The sequence below is a fragment of the Pectinophora gossypiella genome, chromosome Z, assembly GCF_024362695.1.
Source record: "Pectinophora gossypiella chromosome Z, ilPecGoss1.1, whole genome shotgun sequence".
Lineage (NCBI taxonomy): Eukaryota > Metazoa > Arthropoda > Insecta > Lepidoptera > Gelechiidae > Pectinophora > Pectinophora gossypiella.
The window spans coordinates 15336966-15358814 of record NC_065433.1 but is presented as its reverse complement, the minus strand read 5'-3'; the positions used below and the strand labels follow the sequence as shown (position 1 = coordinate 15358814).

General features: G+C 39.9%; 2 protein-coding genes across 2 annotated transcripts; both read left to right on the top strand.

The window, feature by feature from the left end:
* The first annotated feature begins 8870 nt into the window (after positions 1-8870).
* LOC126379827 (paramyosin, long form-like) lies at positions 8871-19789 on the top strand. The gene is made up of 16 exons (XM_050028765.1): positions 8871-9062; positions 9134-9190; positions 10506-10592; positions 11251-11417; positions 11640-11877; positions 11984-12103; positions 12249-12515; positions 12689-12935; positions 13882-14009; positions 15169-15281; positions 17213-17402; positions 17541-17675; positions 17934-18128; positions 18402-18497; positions 18675-18956; positions 19067-19789. The coding sequence occupies exons 1-16, from the start codon at positions 8952-8954 to the stop codon at positions 19262-19264; spliced, it is 2631 nt and encodes an 876-aa protein (XP_049884722.1). The 5' UTR covers positions 8871-8951; the 3' UTR covers positions 19265-19789.
* LOC126379838 (paramyosin, short form-like) lies at positions 15293-17146 on the top strand. Its single transcript, XM_050028781.1, has one exon. It carries the CDS (start codon positions 16136-16138, stop codon positions 17063-17065), a length of 930 nt encoding a protein of 309 aa, XP_049884738.1. The 5' UTR covers positions 15293-16135; the 3' UTR covers positions 17066-17146.
* Positions 19790-21849: the final 2060 nt, after the last annotated feature.

The window sequence follows — 21849 nt, the reverse complement described above, 5'->3', positions numbered from 1 at the left end:
TGTCGCAGTCGGATTGTATAATCCGCTGTATTACATTACGGCTAGCTGTTTTCAAAAACAGGGCCGTTTTGTAATGCGGCGGTTCAACGATTAGCCGTATTGTCATTGCGATACGTTCTCCAATAAAGCGGTCCACGTTTAGCCGCATTGTACTACTACTTAAATTGTAGGTGACCATAATAATTTTTTTCTAATTGCACTTGAAAATTGTTCTTAAATTCACTATTTACCGACATATTTAACACTTTTCCTTTATTTAATTCACTTGTAACTTCGCTATTTAATAACACACTTTCTGCATCCAACGCCATTGTTGTTGTTATGACAGGCAGTACCATGAGTGTTAAGAATCGGAACTAAAAACTGTCAAAGAGGCGGCTAATCCTTCGCTTTATTTCATTACGGCTAGCCGTGTTGAATGACGTATGGCGACGAATACGTATAGGCGGTTTTTTACTTAGCCGCATTCAATACAGCTAATCGTTGAACCGCCGCATTACAAAACGGCCCTGTTTTTGAATACAGCTAGACGTAATGTAATACAGCGGATTATACAATCCGACTGCGACATATGTAATAATATACACTAAACTATTATTGTGTTGAACCAGAACAATACATGTCTGGATTACCAATGGCAGTTTTAGGTCTCCATTTGCAATGGATTAATAGCGGTCTCGCTGCATTTAACAAAATTAATGGGTTACAACTCATTTAAATTATAATCTTTATAAATTACTGTTGATATTTACTGGCAAATAATTGCTAACAGATAGATTAATCGGTTCTAGGGTGCAGATGCTACAACAAATCACAACCTCTGTCACAACTGATTAAAATAATTGAAACTGAAAGTCTGTGGAAGCATCGGTGTATATGTATAATTAAATTTAATAAAAATAAAGTTTACTCGTAGGTATACTTATATTCATACATACATAAACTTACGCCCGTATTCCCCGAATGGGTGGGCAAAACTACAAATAATCAAAAAACTATTTGCAGCCACTTTTGATACATGTAGGACCGTGTATGATAAACCGTATGATGATCCATCATATTCGACAGAACGCTGTCCTTTTGTCGCCTTTTACGACATATAATATATATATGGCTATATATATATATATATATGTATAGCCATATATATACTCATACTTATTATTGAGGAGCTCGGTGGCGCAGCGGTAAACGCGCTCGGTCTGCGATTGTTGAAGTTAAGCAACTTTGGCAAAGGCCGGTCATAGGATGGTTGACCACGAAAAAAAAAGTTTTCATCTCGAGCTCCTCCGTACTTCGGAAGGCACGTTAAGCCGTTGGTCCCGGCTGCATTAGCAGTCGTTAATAACCATCAATCCGCACTGGCCCCGCGTGATGGTTTAAGGCCCGATCTCCCTATCCATCCATAGGGAAGGCCCGTGCCCCAGCAGTGGGGACGTTAATGGGCGTTAATGATGATGACTCATTATTATTATTTTTATTCATACTTACTTATATTTTACTCCGTTTCATAAATATACTTACTGACTTATTTTATACTCAAAGTATGTATACTTACAAAAAAAATGGCCAAATGGGAGTAGGACTCGAGCAGGAAGGGTTCCGTACCCATTATACTTATAACTAAATATTATATCAATATTTCAAGCGTCTACCTGTTGCCGTTCAGTATCGAGCCAAAATGAGCAAAAAACAAGTTTGTTGTATGGGAGCCCACTTGTATTTATTTTATTCTGTTTTTTAGTATTTTTATAGCGGTAACAAAAATACATCAGCTGTGAAAATTTCAACTTATCTGAAAACTAGTTCATGAGATACAGCCTGGAGATCGACGGACGGACGGACAGCGTAGTCTCAGAAATAGGGTCCCGTTTTTTACCCTTTGGGCACGGAACCCTAAAAACCAATAGACTCTCAATAATACCTATTATTTTTTCATAAAAACCTAAGTCGGATTTCTTCTACAATGCTTCCAATGAAGAGTTTTAAGAAAAGTCGAATACAATAAAAGGAAAATCAGCTTGAAAGTCTCTTTCATTTACAAAATGGAGTAGAGGCAGTGAGGTTTGAGTTTCCCGAAGCCGTGAAGCGAGCCGCCGCCTACGCCGAGCTATTCTCAGCGGAATGCCGGAGCCACACCTTGCGCTAGGTAAGCCGACCACGGCGGCGCCTCACTTTACACACAACCACAACAGTTTTTCACACCTGCATTGAATTTGATTACTTATAGTTTTCATCAGAGCATACGATCTAAATATCAGTTCTAGTTCTAAACTGTAGCGTTAATATATTTTCCATCTTGTTTTTTTTTTTGTAGATTTGAAGCAAAGTGCATTAACTACTTGGCCGGATAGCGCTGAGGGCTTACTCCCGATACAAATTTTGTACCAAGTAATACTTAATCACTAGAAATAAATGTGATTTTTACCTATAAGTGTAAAATAGATTACGAAGAGTGGCTTCAAATCTGTTATAAACGGAATTATTACAAACTCAAAACCTCCATTGCGAAAACTGTGGAGGGCTGCGTTGATGAAGCCCATTCACCCATTAATTAGGAAATCCATGTATCTACATCTAGATTGCATAATATAATTAATAATAATGTACTGGATACAATAAACTAGCTACACTTCATCATAATCCAACAGAAATAGAAAAATTGCGTAAAAAAAAAATAATGCTAGCTCTGGCCGCAACGTTACAGTATGGTGAAATATGCCCTACAGCATGTAGGTTTATGCACTGTATGTCTGGTACATAATATTTCAATATTTCACAGTTCTAATCTTCGGTTGATATGACGGACGACATTGGCCATGTTTCAATATTCGGCTGCACGTTTCACATGAAGTGACTACCGTCCGATGTCACGCTGGAAGATTGTTTTACTACTACGCAAGAACTCGGTGACTAGTCATGTTTTCAGCTTTTTACTGCAAGTACCTAGTCGCGCATTTCCTTGCGTATTCCTACTGTCTCAGTGTATACTTTGTGTAATATATAAATCTGTGAATACTCGTTACGAACTGAGTTGTCATGGTGCTATCCGTAAACGCATACTCAATCATTCTGTTCCGCGCATGGGCGAAGTGGTTATTTGGGCTTTTTCACAAAGTGACGGGTTTCATTCACGCACATCGTCGTTTGTTTACTCACTTTTAATGATATGTGGAGCATTCGCTTCGTTGGTATTGATGTTGCTGCAAACTGCTCGTGACCGCTCTAAATCGATGTCATCCACATTGAATACCTAAAGTTCAACAGCGGTTTATACCTACTTAGGCACTGATGTAAATACTTAAGTACCTTAGTATAACACTCGAGAATAAGGACTTATATTATGCAATGTGCTACAAAACATGTATTGTTAACGAAAAGAATGCAGCAGTCTACGTTTTAAATTTTGTGTAAACTGTACTTACGCAATACTTACTCACATATCATTCTTGTCAAAATATACCATCGTTACCACATTGTACTCACCGTTGCATGAAACCGTACCCCACACCGCATAGTCATCTAAATGTCAGCAGTCATCGGCTTCTCAACTAATAAAGTTTATTTTGATTTTTACGTCCGTAACAGCACAAGTCGTAAAGGAGCGGCGGCGCTGCCAACAATCCCACATATTTATGTGACGGAAAAATACTTTACACTACGTACAAAATCTGAGAACTGCTTTTGTTGATTAATTTAAACGTTGTTCTATTAATATATTTTACATAATATCCCAAATATTCTTTAAACACATAATTCTTTAAAAAATGGAATTGCTCATCAATATTGACAAGATTTACCAGTGAATATCAACTAGAAAACCTTATTTTTTGACGATTTGTACCTATAAATCTACTGATTTCTACATGTATTAATAACTGACTCATTAATCTTCTTCTTCTTTGCGAGTCGATGGCGATCGAAGCTAAATCAGCAAAGATATGACGAAGATCGAATATTTTAAGTCGTCTTCTTATCGTGTGGGTTACTGAATTACCAACCTCATCAACCCTAGTGTCAAGGTTATTTATTACTGAGCCGCCAAAGGCCCCTGACATGGCTCATATAAGGACTACATACTTACACCAGTAAGTAGTAACCGGGACCGACAGCTTGACGTAGCTTCCGACGCGCGGATCATCTTACTGTCGGACAATCAGGTGATCAGCCTGTAATGTCCTAACCAAACTAGGGATCACAAAATGATTTTTGTGATATGTCTCCACCGGGATTCGAACCCATGGCCTCCGGATCGTGAGACCAACGCTCAACCACTGGACCATAGAGGCCGGTAATCTTACACTAAAGAAAAACAAATCAAATCAAATCAAATATACTTTATTGCACACAATATACAAAACAAATTAACACAGATGATGATAGATACAGTACAATCTGGTGGCGTTATTGCTAAGCAGCAATTTCTTCCAAGCAACCAGTGGAAGAAAGTAAGTGATCCATTAAAAAATAAACATAACAACACAGCACAGAACAGACAGAGTAGGTCTGTCAAGATAACAGACACATATATCTATATAGTTAAATCCCATTGCTAGACACAAAGTCCCCCTCACACAACTAGAGGGTACATAAAGAGCATACCACCCTACCACGAACGGTAATTCCAAATAACCCGCAAGTTCGATACTATGGATGTGCGCGAAATATAAACAGCGCTAATAATAACTCACCTAATCATAAACTTTATTTAACCGCCATAGCATACAGTCTGATTATATCGTCGTAATACTTCTATGAAATGTATGTCAGGGATCTTCGCATCGAAAGCGTATCGATAAGTAGAATTTCGTAGGTGTATACTAACATATTATACTAATTACACTCGTAAAAGTTTGTTAGGTTGATACATAAAATTCAATTATTTACATATTAATTAAGTTACTTTCCGATATCATTATAGCATACCTACTACAGTATAGAGTTTAGTTTACTAAATCACACAAAAACTTTTGTAGTTACATTAAAAAAAATACTTATATCGACTGTAAAGTACCTACCCAATAGAAGCTATTTCCTCACCTATAATGTTTGCCGTTTTCTTAGATAATTTCTAACAAAAACACAATCCTCTTTTTTGTAAGCATTATATGAATAGGTAACTTTGAAATGCAATCATCGTAAAACCTACACAAAGGTACAATTCTAGGAACAATGTTTGATTCCATGCGCGAACGATTGCAAAGCGCGCGACAGACGTAAAGTTATTAAGAAAAGCTGTATAATTTCGACTGGTCCACTGTGAGTCACGGAGGGAGAGAGGCGAGTGCGGGCTGAGGGACGTGGCGGAAAACATTCGGCCCACTTTGCGCAGGTACGAATATAACCGAATATTTTCCCACCTGCCTGCGCTCCGTAGAAATCGGGACGCGGGACAGATGCGTGCGCAAGTGCAATATTCAAAAACTGATTATTCAGACGATCGATACATTTATTGAAGATAATGCCATACAATTGCCGTGCTATGATAAAAAAAAAATCTCAAGCCATAGAGGCAGCCAATCAGCTCGCGACACCAAACACTTCAGGTCCCCGTTACCGACCCCGCCGGCGTGGTCGACGATTTCCCTCATTCAGCGCTTATCGCTATACCCTACCCTAGTGGGTCGATTAATTCTTTCAAATATTTTTCCTCTCAGACGACGCCCTGAGCCGAGGTTCGCGCCCAACTGGGCACCCTCAGGCCTGTTGTCTTAAACGTTGTACCGGGTGAGAGCCTTCAGCGCTCCCCATTTGTCCGACCAAGTAGTTAATGCCATCTGCGGCAAATCTACTATAAGTCATGTCAAAAAAAAAAAACTAAGTAAGTAAATGAAACACATATGTATATTTAACGTCGTATCAGTAAAATTCTTGCAGCAACGTACAATGATTAGTCGTTGATGGATTTTAAGGCAAATGTTAAATATTTAAGTACCTTTCGAAATTTCAATAATAAATTCCAGCTATTCGACTGAATCTTATTCCATTTGAGTACTAGTCGTATCATTGAACAAAATCGTTTTCAGTTCAATAAGAGCTTCTCATTTTATAATCTGAAGGTTCTTCTTTATTGTATGTTCCGCGGATTCCCAATTTTTTTCATTTATTAATAATATTAATGTATTGTGTAAGACAATGCTAATACAAAACAGTTTTGGCAGTATACTCAAAGCATTTTTAATTGTGAACATTCTTACTATGAGTAATTGCGAGCAATATTAATTTACATATATGTATATTTGAGTTCGCTTCCGAAAATGAAATGTTTGTAAACTTTCATTAGTATTTTTGTTTCATGCAACGCACCAAATGTACACACACAAGTCAATATCTCTGAGCTTTCAAAGTCGTTGTTATATTTTGTTGATTACCCGTTCGGCCGCATTCCTTAACTGAAAATAGAACCTGATTTTTTCAAGGAAATGATTCAAAGTTCCTTACTCATTTACCATATACAATATGAGAATTCGTAAAATGTTTAAGGTTTTTGTTGGCAACTGTGCGTGCATGAACTGAAATAGAGTGATGAATAATAACACTCCTCTCGATAGAAAATATCTTGACATTTCCTTCGTACATTAATCCGCTGACAAAATGCAGGTGATATGTCGCAAGGAGATGCGCTGGAAGCTGATGCGATTTGTACGTCACGCTAGATAAGCAAGCTCTAAATAAACACCTATGAAAATTTACGACCCACTTTCAGCTTCATATAACATACCTAAATGCCTGCATCATTAAATTACGTGGACACATTATGATGATATGAGCGCTGATAATATGTCGTGGAGTGCAGTTGTCTCCTGATGGCGTGCAGCTATGCCCATCCCTGGAAAGTGTAAATTATGTCTAAGTACTTATATTTTTATTGTAAGTTTAATATGATCCTTGAGAGAAAAATATGATTATTTAGATGATTCCGTGCATCAGAGGGCACAATAAGCCGTTGGTCCCGGGTCACTAGCCCGAACACCAGCAGTGGAGCAGCGTGGCAGAGTATGCCTAGCAGACGGACATATGCAGGCTATTTAAGTTCTGTCGTGTTAATACAGGGTGTTAGTAACATCGTAACGAATACTGAGGAGGATGATTCAAACCATGATTCTGAGTTAATATCAAGTGGAATTTTCCGTCTCCAAATCAATGTTTGTTTTTTTTTATTAAATTATTTTCAATTCTATACTTTTGCGAGGGAATATTCCACTTGATATTAACTCAGAATGGTGACTCTCCCCCCTCAGTATTCGTTACGATGTCACTTACACCCCGTACTAGTACGTACAGGTGGCCATACAAGTACGTATGGGTGTCAGTGTCACCGTAATAAATAACGACTATGATTCTGAGTCGATATCAAGTGGAATTTCCTGTGTTTTTTTTTAAATTGTTTTCAGTTCCATACTTTTGCGACGGAAAATCCCACTTGATATCAACTAGAATCATGGTGTGAATGATCCTCAAAGTTAACGTTTTTAAACTAAAATTTGACCACACGAAATTTGAAGCAATTTAAATGTGCGACAAGCGACAGTTTGCAAGCTCTACTCTTATGATAATCTATTCAGTTGAATAGTAGGAGAGTCTAGTCAGTAGTGGGACGCCGTTGATAGTTTGCTCTTTGTACGACCCATTTGATGGAATTTGTTCCACACGTTACTTCCATTGTCCAGTAGTTAGTGTTCGGCTCATGATGTGGAGTACCAAATTCGATTCCCGTTTTCAAAATCACTTTGTGAGACTGTGTTTATGTGGTTAAATGATATTGAGGGATAATTAAGTACCTACCTGATTGCACGAAAATTAATTCAAATTAATTTCCGGAATCATTCCTGAGAGTCAAAATGCTTGTCTAGGGACTCAATAACACTCAATTAAATGGAGATGTTAAATGATTGTTGACATTTCAGAAGCTGTAAATATACATCTAAAAAGAAGAGTACTGACGTCTCAATGAAGAATGCTAAGACATCATTTTCTAACTATATCTTTCTGATATGTAATATGTTTTAGAATATCTTGAAAATATATGTTCTTTTGTTTTTTCAAGAGACTTGTTAACTTTATATTATAAGCTACAAATATACTTAATCTAAGTATGTTATCATTTACCTATGCTAGTGTGATTAATTTAACACTCATCTATTATAATGTGCATTGCCCTATTGTATTTGTATAATACACAGAAGACTGAGGTAAGTACAGTAACCAGCTATAATTTACTCTAACCAGAGGAAATGTAATGTAATTAATGTTTGTAAACATTAATCGCGCTGAGGTAAATTTAAAGAGAAGAAGTTCATTGTTAAGATCAGCAGTGGCATGCGGGCGCGTAGTGCCAGGGACCGTCCGGCATGTACCAGGAAGTGGCGGGACCTGCGCCTGCGTCGCCCACGCCCGCACATGTTTACACCACCACCTGCTACCACCACAACTACATTCAACAAACTTATTATAAAATTAATCATCGCTTATCTCCAGTCACAAAGTGATAATTATGAAAGATAAGTTTGAAATGCTCGAGTTTTCCTGGCACTCCTGCAAAACGATTAAAATAAAGATTATTACCGTTTTTCTGCCAAGGAAAAAGACAGACGGTAGCAGGTGGTGTGAACCCTGGTGCTGCGCCGCCGAAGACACCCGCCTGCTGCAGCGGCTGCAGCCGATAAGATGAAAGAGATTCGCTAAATTTTGGGCAAAATAAAAGACACCGCTGACGGTGGTAAGGCGGGCGTGTCTATAAAAGGCTGAGAGGGGGGTGCGCGGGGGTGGTAACACGATCCGCGAGCTCCAGCCCGCCGGGAGCCTGGAGCGGTGCGGAGGGGGTGCGGCGGGGCGCGGGCGCGGGGGCGCCGCAGACCAGCGCACGCGCTGCCCGCTCCCGCTCTCACTAGTCGAACGGTGCCCGACCGGTAACGTAGCGCCGACTGCCGATCGAGAGACGAACAGCGACAATGTCCGCCGTGGCGAAAACCTCCAAGTACACCTACCGCAGCAGCGGTGGCGGCACCACCGACGTCAACATCGAGTACAGCGCCGACCTGAGTGCTCTCTCCAGGCTGGAGGTACCGGCCGGACCAGTGCAGTGCTTGTGAAGTGTTTATGGACATATGATAGCGTATATTGTATTTTTCAGGACAAAATCCGTCTCCTCCAAGATGATCTGGAATCCGAAAGGGAGCTGCGTCAGAGGGTAAGGAAGCGCGAAACGTGATACGAGCGCGCGCGCTGCCATAGCTGGCGCGCGCGCGCAGGTGTGGGCGGGGCGAGCGCACACCTCTATTAATACCGCCCTAGGGGCTCGCTTTTCTTTGCAACCCTTCTAGTGGAAAAACGTTTGCGCCCCTGCTACCAATTTGTGCAGAACGTGTGAAAATACTAAATGTCTACTTACTAAACGGTTTTTAACTTTCTTACATAATATTATACTACTTATATAAATTTAACTATAATCATATAACGAATATTGGATCAGTGCTTCGTTAATTAACATTTTTAATATAATTAACATAAAAGAGTAAAAAATCATGTTTTATCTTACAACTAACAGCAATTTTCGGGAAATAGTGATAGTGTGTATTTATGCATAATACCCATCTAAGAGAAGAAAAAATCTATCGAACATCAGAATAGTTGTTGTCAAATTATAAGTTCAATATCATCGATATCATATTTGGCCGATGTGTGAAGTTTGCGAGCTCATCATTCGATAGGATTATGCGTGTTCTATTTTGGTGATTGCATCGTACGGCATATAGCATGCGCGTGAAGCTCAGCCGCCCTGCGCGCACGGGCGGGCGGCGCGGAAGGCGACGGCGCATGCGCTACCTCGCCCGAGCACTGAATCGCAGCGAGTCGCACTCCGCACGCAGCATACCGCAACCCATGATAAAATTAGCCATGTAGCGAAAGCATTCTCTGAAATCTCAACTTCGCGCTCTCCGGTCTCACTTTTGAAACTGGGCCAAATGATGCTCGTTCCCGATGAGAATGCCACAATATAGAAATATAATAATAGACCGGAGTATAAGTAGCAAACATATTTGAGTTAGTCACAGTGCCGTGAGACATGAACCGTTTCTTATTTTAGATGAGGACAATGTTGAAATATGTGAAGGACGCGTCTAAGAACAACACCGCCGGCATTGCATAATATTTAGACATGTTTCTATCCTGATGATTTTTAGTGTTAATAAATCCATAACTAATTGAATGTTAGTAAATACTATTTATTTTTTCTTCTTTAAAAGTCTGCAAAGTTATTAATATTAAATAGATGTACTTAAGTTATTAAGTCCCAAACAATAATACATTCTTTATAATCTTGGCCATTTTAGCTTTGTTTCTCAGACATACTTATTTCTCAGCGTACCTAGTTTATTAAAACTACTACCAATAATAGCTAAACCACTGTTAATCCTTGAATTTAAAATTGCTGATAATATCGACAATAGCTTATAAAATATAAATAATTCAAATTTGAAATCTAAGTAAGATGTTTATTTCAGATCGAGAGGGAGAAGGCAGATTTAAGCGTGCAAGTTATTCAACTATCTGAAAGGCTGGAGGAAGCTGAAGGCGGAGCCGAAAGCCAGGTAATTATCAGTAATAATATAATAAAATATTAAAACAAATCTTTAAATGTATGTAGTACTTAGAAGTGAACTAATCATAGCAAGCACCGTATTACCCACCACACACAATAAACAAGAAGGTTATGATATGGAATTGAAAAATGAAGAATTAATAGAAGCTAATCATGAATGAAACAAAACTTTGAATAAAAGTAAAGAAAACCAGAATATGAATAGTAAAGAGAAAAAGTAACCTGGTAACCACCAAAGTATGACAAAAATAAAGAAAATAGAAGAGACATGTGAAAAATACAGGAGAAATAAAAAACGGTCGATTTTTAAGTTCACAAAATTTTCGGACCCGAACACGAATTGATATCCAGCTTTGCGAAAAACATTTCATATTGCAATGCGAATTATGTTACTGCTAAGCGATGTCATTACCATGTTTCTTTCAGGAATATAAATTTGGTGCTCCTTCATATACAATCATCTATTTCTAGTGTTCACAAGCTCATTTTAATAGATTGAAAGTATAGACCTTGGACAATTAAATAGATGATGAATCATTATAAAATAACTACAAAAAACAAGAAACAAGTACAAGTAATAGAAAATGCACCCCAAAATCTTATTAAAAGTTTTGGGGTCTTATTAAACGATCTCGTACGTTTTTCAGTTCGAGATCAACAGGAAACGTGACACCGAACTGACCAAGCTCCGCAAACTCTTGGAAGATGTCCACCTGGAGTCCGAGGAGACCGCCCACCTGCTTAAGAAGAAGCATCAGGAGATTGTCGTCGACTTCCAGGAGCAAATCGACCAGCTTACCAAAGGCAAAGCCAGGTGAGGATACACCACCTTACACCTAACATATACCCATGTATCATTACTAATTGAATGGTTTGTTAGTTATTTAGACTTAAGAGCTGTGCGAAACCATCTCCTATTGCGAACGCTGTGCGATTTAAAATTCATCGAATCACTGTCACCTATGATGTCATCAAATATACTTTAATTTGGTTTTTTGTTGTTTGGTGATGGCAAGATTTATTTCCTTGTCTCCAGGGCTGAGAAGGAGAAGTCCAAGTTCCAAGCGGAAGTGTACGAGCTTTTGGCCCAAGTGGAGAACGTGACCAAGGAGAAGATCACCATCCAGAAGACCGTCGAGAGGCTCGATATCACCATCTCTGAGCTGCACATCAAGATCGAGGAGCTGAACCGCACCATTGTGGACATTACCTCCCACAAGCAGCGCCTGTCTCAAGAGAACGTTGAGCTCATCAAGGAAGTTCAAGACCTTAAGGTTTGTAAAATGTTACGAGAAACCTGAACCATTCAAATACATTCATTTAATGTTTTTAATAAGAACCTATATTTATGTTTATCTTATATTTATGTTTTTCTTCTAGGTGAACATTGAGAACGTGTCTTACCTTAAGAGCCAGCTCGCCAGCCAGCTCGAAGATGCGCGCCGCAGGCTCGAGGATGAGGACAGGAGGCGCTCGATTCTCGAGGCCAACCTCCACCAGGTTATTATATTAACTCTTTTTTTTCTAAAATTTACCAATAATCAAGTAATTACTTAACGTTATTTAAAATCAAGCAATTTAACGACTTCGATTTTTCTTTGTTTATACGCCGTGCATAAATAATATCTCCAAAATTCCCTTCCAGGTTGAAATCGATCTCGAGTCCGTCCGCGTCCAGCTTGAGGAGGAATCCGAAGCCCGCTTGGACCTGGAACGGCAGCTTGTCAAGTCCAACGGCGAGCTGCTACACTGGAAGGCCAAATTCGAGGCTGAGGCCGCCGCGCGCGCAGAAGAGATCGAGGAGCTCCGCCGCAAGTACTCTGCCCGCATCCAGGAGCAGGAAGAGCAGATCGAGACCCTCATCCAGAAGATCAGCAACGTTGAGAAGCAGAAGTCCCGCCTGCAAAGCGAGGTATGTACATAATATAATAATAATAGTTATAAAGAATTAATAACTTAAGTATCAATTTTATACATATAGGTATCCTATATACACCACAATTTCACCATTTGACCAATTACAACAAAATTTTAACTTTACCTACTATAGCAGAGTAACAATCAACAATACCTTTAATATTTCAGGTGGAGGTTCTCATCATCGACCTCGAGAAGGCCAACGGTACTGCTCGGGAGCTGCAGAAGAGGACCGAGCAGCTGGAGCGTGTCAACATTGAGATCAAGTCGCGCCTCGAGGAGACGGTGCAGTTGTATGAGCAGACGCAACGTGACCTGCGCAACAAGCAGACTGAAGTGCAGCGCATCACGCACGAGCTCGACAAGACCCGCGAACAGAAGGACGCCCTTGGTCGCGAAAACAAGAAACTGGGTGGTAAGTGTCATGCCTCATAAGTCCAAAATGTTCCCCGCTTCAAAGATACATGGCCTGAATTAACTTACTAGGTAACGATGAGTTTTTAAGATTAGATAATTTATTTAATATGTGGCACAATGTAGGCTGAACATAAAATCTATTCACGAAAAAAAAAACGAAATGAGAATGGTTAAAGAACATAGGTAAGTATATAAAAAAGTTTTCGGCCCAGAGGCCGAACGCCGACGTATTATATCAGAATATATATACGTAATATTGGAACAAGTATAATAGGACTGCAAATAAATAAAACAGGAAATAATTTATTAATACGGATGATTAATATTATTTGCACAATTTGGCCTTGACCTTGATGAGGCGTCAATCAATCCAACTGACATTAGATTAATTAGTTAGTAATGGTGACATTGTTATCTATACTACCCAAGCTCTAATGCTGAAAGACTATATAATTCTGTGCAACAGTTGTACTTATATTAAAATGAATGAAATAAATCATCATGAGTAATGAGACCTTCGTGATGGTGAATTCATACATTAGATGTAGACTAGAGTATCGAAACGTCCAGTAATTATTAAACAAAATAGCATAATAATGTACGTATCTTACTTTGATGTCACTAAAGTTGAGAGGAAGTTATTATGGAGGAAGCTGATGATGGATTTACATATACCATTACTGGAAACAAGAGCATAAAATAAAAATTAATACTACGTATTGAACGGCAACTCTCCGCTCCCTACCAGCGCCTGAGCTAGGTTTACCCACCCCCTCGGTCTTACTTTAGTCTTCAATCGTATGGGCGTCAGACGTATAACTTCAATGTGTAGTGTCAGCGTAAAACGAGATGTTTTCTATGAAGTGACCAGGATGTAACAAGTGTTAATGAAATAATGTTCACAAGGTATGTAATATGAAGATTGAACGTGCGTTTATTTGCAGATGAACTGCACGACGCCCGCGCCAACCTCACCGAGTTGACCCGCCGTCTTCACGAGCTCGAGATCGAGCTGCGCCGTCTTGAGAACGAGCGAGAGGAACTCACCGCCGCCTACAAGGAGGCTGAGGCCGTAAGTTATGATACCGTAAAAAAACAACAAAAACAAACACCAAAGGCCCTCGAGTCCGGACTTAGATGGCCATGGCATTTTACAAAAGCTTATTAGATGCACCAGTACATCCCGCGGATAGTTTTTCCCACCTTTCCATGGATACTTAACTTAGAAAGTAATTTAAATTTTGCAACGGGGTTTTCTCAAATATCGATGTTTAAGCACCCTTTATTGGAATGGGTAGAGCCACAAGAAAGAAACAACTCGCAGCCGGTGCTGATATTTGATATTAATATCGACCTAAGATCAGTGCAGTAGTAAGATTCTAGGTGAATAGAAATGTAAAAGTATGACGGTATGAATTTCAGAATGAACTAGATATTTAAATTCAATTTTAAGTACTTACCTACTACTTACAACTTTCTAGGTACATATTGAACAGTCTAATTATTACGTGATGTCTTTATTTCCTATATTTTTTCTTCATACACAAGATTATTCTCGAAGAAGGCGTAAACATTATTTCAAAGGACTGATACATGGTTCTAGCCTAAATCAATAGGAATAAGGATGCTAATTTTGCATCTACACAAAACTATAGTCTAATGGGAACGTCTTGAGCTCTTTACTTATTATCCTAAATCAACATACAATTAATTATTGCATTTGACAGTATTATAGTCCTCGGTGTAATTAATAGGCTGTCGTTAGCAACACTTTGGCAGAGATTCAGACACTAAATAAAACGAACTAGACTGCCAATGTACCTGCCTCTGCAAATAGAAAACAATATTTATAGCAATGAGGACGTCAGCGTTCTTGCTTCTGAAATCATAGACAATACCATACGGTAAAAGATTCGCTAGAGCAATTGAAAACGAATTATTGGATCGCATTGCAAGACAGCCATTGTTCATTAGAAAACAGAAATTAGACAACACAGATTAGCATAACAAGATGATACTAGTATACTTTTTTATAAGGTCTAGCAGCATTTTTAGGTACTGAATATACCTATTGATAATTAGGACAGTGAATTGGACGTAATTCATCACAATTAAACCAATTTAAAAGTAAAACTAGTATCAAGATTTCCCCATTTCACGTTGAAAAGTCACGTTAAAAAAGAAAGATATAAGTAAGTATGAGTAATGAAGGGTTACACGTTGTATTACAGGGCCGCAAAGCTGAGGAGCAGCGCGCGATGAGACTGGCCACCGAACTGGGCCAGTTCCGTCACGAGGCCGAGCGCCGCCTCCAAGAGAAGGAGGAAGAGATCGAAGCCATCCGGTGAGTTCACTCTCTATAATCAGCACTTAAGGAACTACTTGATCGGGGAAATAGTGTGGATACTTTCACTCTCTTAGTTTTCGATTAAGAAGTGATATTGTTTTCAATCAGTAGATAATGTTATAATCACAACAACGTTCAACGTGTTAAGAAAACAGTGTTTCAGAAAATCACTTACCTAGCCCACAAAACACATGCCTGCACACTAAAGTATCACGACCAACTGAATACAATAATTACAGAGTGCACATGCGCTGGTGATCGCCAAATCGGAACTACAAGACCAAAGTATCTTTCAGCACCGACTCCCCTCTCTTTTCGCCCTTAATGACTGACGAATGTCATCCAAACACGCAACCGACAGGCCTCATCAAATCACAACCATGACATACTTCCATCACTGGACCCCCGCCAATACTAGATTGACATTTGACAGTATTGGACCAGTAAATCATCAAGGGTACTAATAAATCAGAGAAATCGATATTGGTATGCAAATACGCTAAAGGCAACACAAGAAGTCGTCATGACCGCATTGTGGATGAGGAAATGCGTTTTGTTTCCACGTATTTCCGGGATGAAATTAAACCGGTCCAACGTATCATCGAATAAGATATGACTCAAATAATTGGCACGAATTCCATTTATATTTAACTAGTCATGCGATTGGTGAATATTACCAGTGATCACATAAAACTTTGGCACATCTAGTACTAATGAAAATCTACAAAAGACGCTGCTGTGTTTCTTAGCGTCCCAATTACGCAACCTCGGCCCCTGGCTACGCTCGTCGGGCGGGCTGAGTGATAATTCAAACGAAACGATCGATCAGCGAACGTAAATCTTTCAACAGCATGGCACCTGTTAAAGTGCCTAACTACTGTAAGTGGAACAGGCCACCCACCGCTGTGTACGAAGATAATTATGGCTACGGCATCAACTTTTATCAGCCAATGATAGACTATATCAGTGCGAAAGAGCGCGGCGTCTCGAGCAAACCTCCCCATCTTCCGTGGAATAACGAAAGGGGGCTAGAAAAGTATCGTTTTGATAAACCAGTGCGTGCATACTCTAACGAAGATTTAACGCGGATCGCGCGCGAAGTATCCGAGCAAGCGAAAAAGGATTTAAATAAGTATAATATAAGTAAACGTGCTCCGATCACAGTAGTTGCTACAGCAGCTGCAGCAAATGTGACAAAACACGTCGGTGTAGAAAGTGTAACTGTGAAAGCTAAGAAGAAAAAAGTGGAACGAGAAGCAATTAAAGCCGAAAGACAGAAAAAAAGAATGGATGAAATTGAAAAAGAACTTCAGCAATACGAGAGGGAAGCAAATGTGGGAGCAGAATTGCGCGGAAAGGCAATGATGTATAGAGGTAAATCTGCTAAAGCAATCGCACAGACACTTCTTCAGGAAACCAGAAAAAATTGTGCTGAAGGACAGATGAGAAAGATGGACTTACACGCTCGTAAAGCTCTTATTGATCGTAGTTTGGCTAGATCCACAGAAAATTTAATATCTTCGATGATGTCTGAAAGTAGAATATCCAACATATCAAAAATGTCAGAAAGTAAATTCTCTGAAAGTTTATCGGAAGCTGTAAGGAGCATCCGCGAAGTTTCGCCCAGGAGATGTATTGTGACGGTTGAAACTGAATACCCGGCTATACAGGAAACTTACATGCAAACGTTGAGTGACTTGAAGGAAACTTTAAAACAGTTTGATCGTTTAAACACCAGGCTTCTAATTGATACAAGGTATAAATCCACACCGCATAAATAATCGTTTAAATGTTGTTAAATACTCGAACCGTTTTTTTTGACATATTTTAATTAAAAATAAACTAATCCCTTACTTTGGTAAAAAAAATCTGTAAAAGATTTTTGAATAAATAAACAACAACTATTTTTTTTTCATTGTTTTGAACAGCAAGCAGACCAGCATCGAGATCGAGCAGCTGAACGCTCGCGTGGTTGAGGCGGAGACCAAGTTGAAGACGGAGGTAACCCGTATCAAGAAGAAGCTGCAGATCCAGATCACGGAGCTGGAGCTCTCTCTGGATGTCGCCAACAAGACCAACATTGACCTGCAGAAGACCATCAAGAAGCAGTCTCTGCAGGTAATGTATCTGTTTGATTTTAGAATTCAGTCATCACGAAAAAATATAATTATAATTATTAGTTACCGATATTGGGTATGATCTATAAAGCCTTTTTGAGAGTCTTGAATTTATACTAAAAAATATTCTTGGTTGCAGCTCACTGAGATCCAGACCCACTACGATGAAGTCCAGAGGCAACTCCAGGTTACACTGGACCAGTATGGTGTTGCTCAGCGTAGGATACAGTCGCTCACCGGCGAGGTCGAGGAGATCCGTGGCAATTACGAGCAGGTCAGTAAAATATAGTCTCTTGACTAGTCTTTATAAACTAGACTGAGAGTTTTCGACTTGATAGTCCGTTCTTGTCCAAACTCTGCAAATCCGCCACTGAAAACCACAGCGGTTTTAAATAACTTTACCATTTCCATAAATTGAAAAAGAAATCAGTCGGTCTTTTCGATTTCTGACTGCAAGTTCATGGCGAATATAGGTAAGTCTTTTATTTGTCTTAGGGAACCGATAAAACTAACATACTCGTATGTTCAACAGGCCCTTCGCGCCAAGCGCTCGGTGGAGCAAATGTACGAAGAATCGCAGACGCGCATCAACGAGCTGACCGTTATCAACGTGAACCTGTCCAGCAGCAAGGCCAAGATCGAGCAGGAGTTGGCTGCCGTAGCCGCTGACTACGATGAGATCACTAAGGAGCTGCGTGTGTCAGACGAGAGATACCAGCGTGTGCAGGTAAGGACATTCTCCTCGGTTAACCGTTATTAATCACAACCTACTATTTAAAAAATATCTTTGAATAGATAAAGAACAACTTCGTATCACATTAATGTTTATTACAACACTTAAACAACTTATTTTGATATAGTTAACGTTAAAACAACGTAATTTGTTTTTTTTTATTACGATAGTAGAATTTATATTCTTCTTTTTAATTTCCGAGATAGGGATTCAGAAATTACCCACAATAATTTACCTATAACAATAACTATTAAAAAATCATTGCAGACTGAATTGAAACACACCGTCGAGCACTTGCATGAAGAACAGGAGAGGATCGTCAAGATCGAAGCCGTTAAGAAGTCCCTCGAGATTGAAGTCAAGGTAAGAATAATTAAAAACAATAAGTACCTTAAAAGTACACACATCCTTTAGTATACAATATTATACAAAAAAATATTGCACACAGAAGAAACATCAACATAAACAATTTTGAATCGAACAAGTTATAACTTATAATTGCTTCAAATTACGACTTCATACTACTTGCGCCTTTTCCAGAACATCTCTGTACGTCTGGAGGAAGTTGAAGCCAATGCCATTGTTGGTGGCAAGCGCATCATCAGCAAATTGGAGGCTCGCATCAAGGACATGGAGCTTGAGATGGACGAGGAGAAGAGGAGGCACGCGGAGACCATCAAGATCCTGCGCAAGAAAGAGCGTCAGCTCAAGGAGGTCATAATCCAATGCGAGGAGGACCAGAAGAACATCACTCTGCTCCAGGACTCCCTCGAGAAGACCTCCCAGAAGGTCAACATCTACAAGAGGCAACTGGCGGAACAGGTACGTAATGGCAATAAAGCTTAAATGATATAGCAATTGTGTCAATCTCTTGAATTTACCTTGATCACATTACTAATATATATAAATCTAATATATTTAAATCTTTGCAGGAGGGTATGTCCCAGCAGAGCGTGACGCGAGTACGACGATTCCAGCGCGAGCTGGAAGCGGCGGAAGACCGCGCCGATGTCGCCGAGAGCAACCTGTCGCTCATCCGCGCCAAGCACCGTACCTTCGTCACCACCTCCACTGTGCCCGGCTCCCAGGTCTATCTAGTACAGGAGTCCCGCGCGCTCAGCACGGAGTGAGCACTCCCCCCGTCGCCCCGCCAAGCATTTCTCTCACCATCGGGGCTCAATTCCGGTCGGGTATAAGCCTAGTCGTTCGTTAACTGCCGCTACTCCCTGTGCAGCGCGGCCGCGCTTGCTCACACGTGCGTGGGCGCGGGCGCGGGGTGCGGGGAGTAACGGCCGGTGGTCGGGACGCGCGCTCAGTCCGCGGCTCGCCCTAATGCCGTGTCTCCACACAATGCCGCCCACCGACCGCGCGTCCCAGCCATTTTTACGAGTTTACTAAAACCAAATAAAGGAACCAAAAACTCATCAAGCTTTTTTTTTCAATATTTTAATCTAAGGTCACCGGGCGCTATGAATACAATGTCGTTATGTACCGTAATTTAGGTGCAGTAGTTTAAAATAAAAGAAATATTTTATATTATTATTTATTAATGGTGCAATATCTATTGTACGTTTGTAACTGTAACTTGTAATAATTTTAAAAATAAATGCTATTTATGTTAAAGAAACAAAAAAAGCAATAAAAGTTCAAAAAGAGTTGGGTTTTTATTTCTACACCTACTCTATTATTATAGTATACTTACTTAAATAAGTATCTGATGAAATACTATATAGGTACTTACACTTTATTCATATATTTGAAACTGGCATGTTATATACATCAGGGTTATTTAATTACTGATATTATAACTTCTAGACCAAGGAGGCTGTCATTATACATCAATGGAATAAATTATATGGTCGATGGGGTGATCACTTGTTACCACCATATCAAAGTCTTATAGGGTCTTCGTAACTTTGTAGTTATGTCAGGGGCCTTTGGCGGCTCAATAGTACCCTGACACCAGAGTTGATGAGGCTGGTATTCCACAATTCCACCTCACACCCACACGATAAGAAGAAAATAGTAAGAAAATAATTATAGTCTATCATATAGGACACTATCCTATTTGTACGCATGTCCCCAAATCCCCTGGTAGTTGCGGCTTCCGAGTACATTCCGCTTAGGGACGGTACTGAAAAGTATCGGCGTCCGAAGGACGTAATATACGATCCCGACGACCCGATTACTCTAGCCATAGAGGCAGCCAATCAGCTCGCGACACCAAACACTTCAGCACCCCGATACCGACCCCGCCGGCGTGGTCGACGATTTCCCTCATTCAGCGCTTATCGCTATCGACCCACTGGGGTCGATTAATTCTTTCAAATATTTTTCCTCTCAGACGACGCCCTGAGCCGAGGTTCGCGCCCAACTGGGCACCCTCAGGCCTGTTGTCTTAAACGTTGTACCGGGTGAGAGCCTTCAGCGCTCCCCATTTGTCCGGCCAAGTAGTTAATGCCATCTGCGGCAAATCTACAATAAGTCACGTCAAAAAAATAAAAAAAAATAAAAAAAGTACGCATGTCCAGTAGAAAAGCAACTGAACGCTGTTTCTGTTTTTTATTCGCTCCCATTCCAGCATAAACGCAAACACAGGGCAGGTTACATGTGATGCCTAATTTAATGAACGAACTGAACTTTAGGGCGTTAAGGTTTTTGAACGCCAAACTGGATGGACTGTTTATAGAAGTAATGGCTCAATAAAAAGGTGGCAGATTGTGAAAGGCTGACAATAATAACATTGAGGTTTTCGCTGTCATTATCATAATTTAAACGCATAATAACCCCCTGATTAAAGGGAAATGTTCCATCCCTGATTTTAACGCGGTAAGAACCCGGTATTATGTATTATAATACTGATCTGTTCAGCGATGAAGGAAAACATCGTGAGGAAACCCATACATTTCCGAGAGATGCATTTTCGGAGGTATGTGACCTAACCTGTAGGTATTGGGCTGGATTTCCCTTCGCGGGTTGGAAGGTAAGACAGGCAGTCGCTTCTGTAAAAAACCGGACCTGTCAAATATTCAGGTTAGGTAAGCGGCCCCGTGAATAACGGGATAATGCTAAGAAGATGATGATGATGACGATGAACATGTTCAAGTAACTCTGGCTTTATTACGAATAGAGACACGAGGTTAAAGATATCCATTTGCTACGGTGTTGACACACTTTTGTTTCTCACTAAATGCCTATTTTAAAACTTACACATACCTAATTAAATCTAAATTCACAGTAGGTATTGGCACATCCTATGAACATTATTATTATTATTAGCCTGTATGATCCCACTGCTGGGAAAAGGCCGCCCCCATGTCTTTCGAAGTATCCCGGTTCTGTGCGAGCTGCTCTATCCAGTCTTTTCGATAACCGTCGAGATCAACGCGCCATCGCTTCCGGGGTCTAACACGTCTACGGTGTCCGTCATGTGGTACCCAGTGCATGATGATCTATGAACATAGGTAAGTTTTTTTTTTATATTAGTCCTTTAGCCAGTCCTATATTTTAGCATGTTTTTCAAATGTTTCACAATAAAGTGGTGCTATCTCGCGTAGGACAGCGTTTCTAAATATAAAACGACATATTCCTTGGCAAAGTCTCACAACGGCAACGTGCTCTTGCTCACACACAAACCAACAACTGTTGTAAGAATCTTGTTATTACTCCTAGATGGCGACACTTTTTCGGAACTGCAAAAAATTTAGAAATAGAC

Excerpts from the sequence above, each read along its gene's own strand:
- LOC126379827 (XM_050028765.1), top strand. The coding sequence starts at position 8,952 with ATGTCCGCCGTGGCGAAAACCTCCAAGTACACCTACCGCAGCAGCGGT. Across the intron at positions 10,593-11,250 it reads AAGGCGGAGCCGAAAGCCAG|TTCGAGATCAACAGGAAACG; the intron begins GTAATTATCAGT and ends TACGTTTTTCAG. Across the intron at positions 18,957-19,066 it reads AGAGGCAACTGGCGGAACAG|GAGGGTATGTCCCAGCAGAG; the intron begins GTACGTAATGGC and ends AAATCTTTGCAG.
- LOC126379838 (XM_050028781.1), top strand. The coding sequence starts at position 16,136 with ATGGCACCTGTTAAAGTGCCTAACTACTGTAAGTGGAACAGGCCACCC.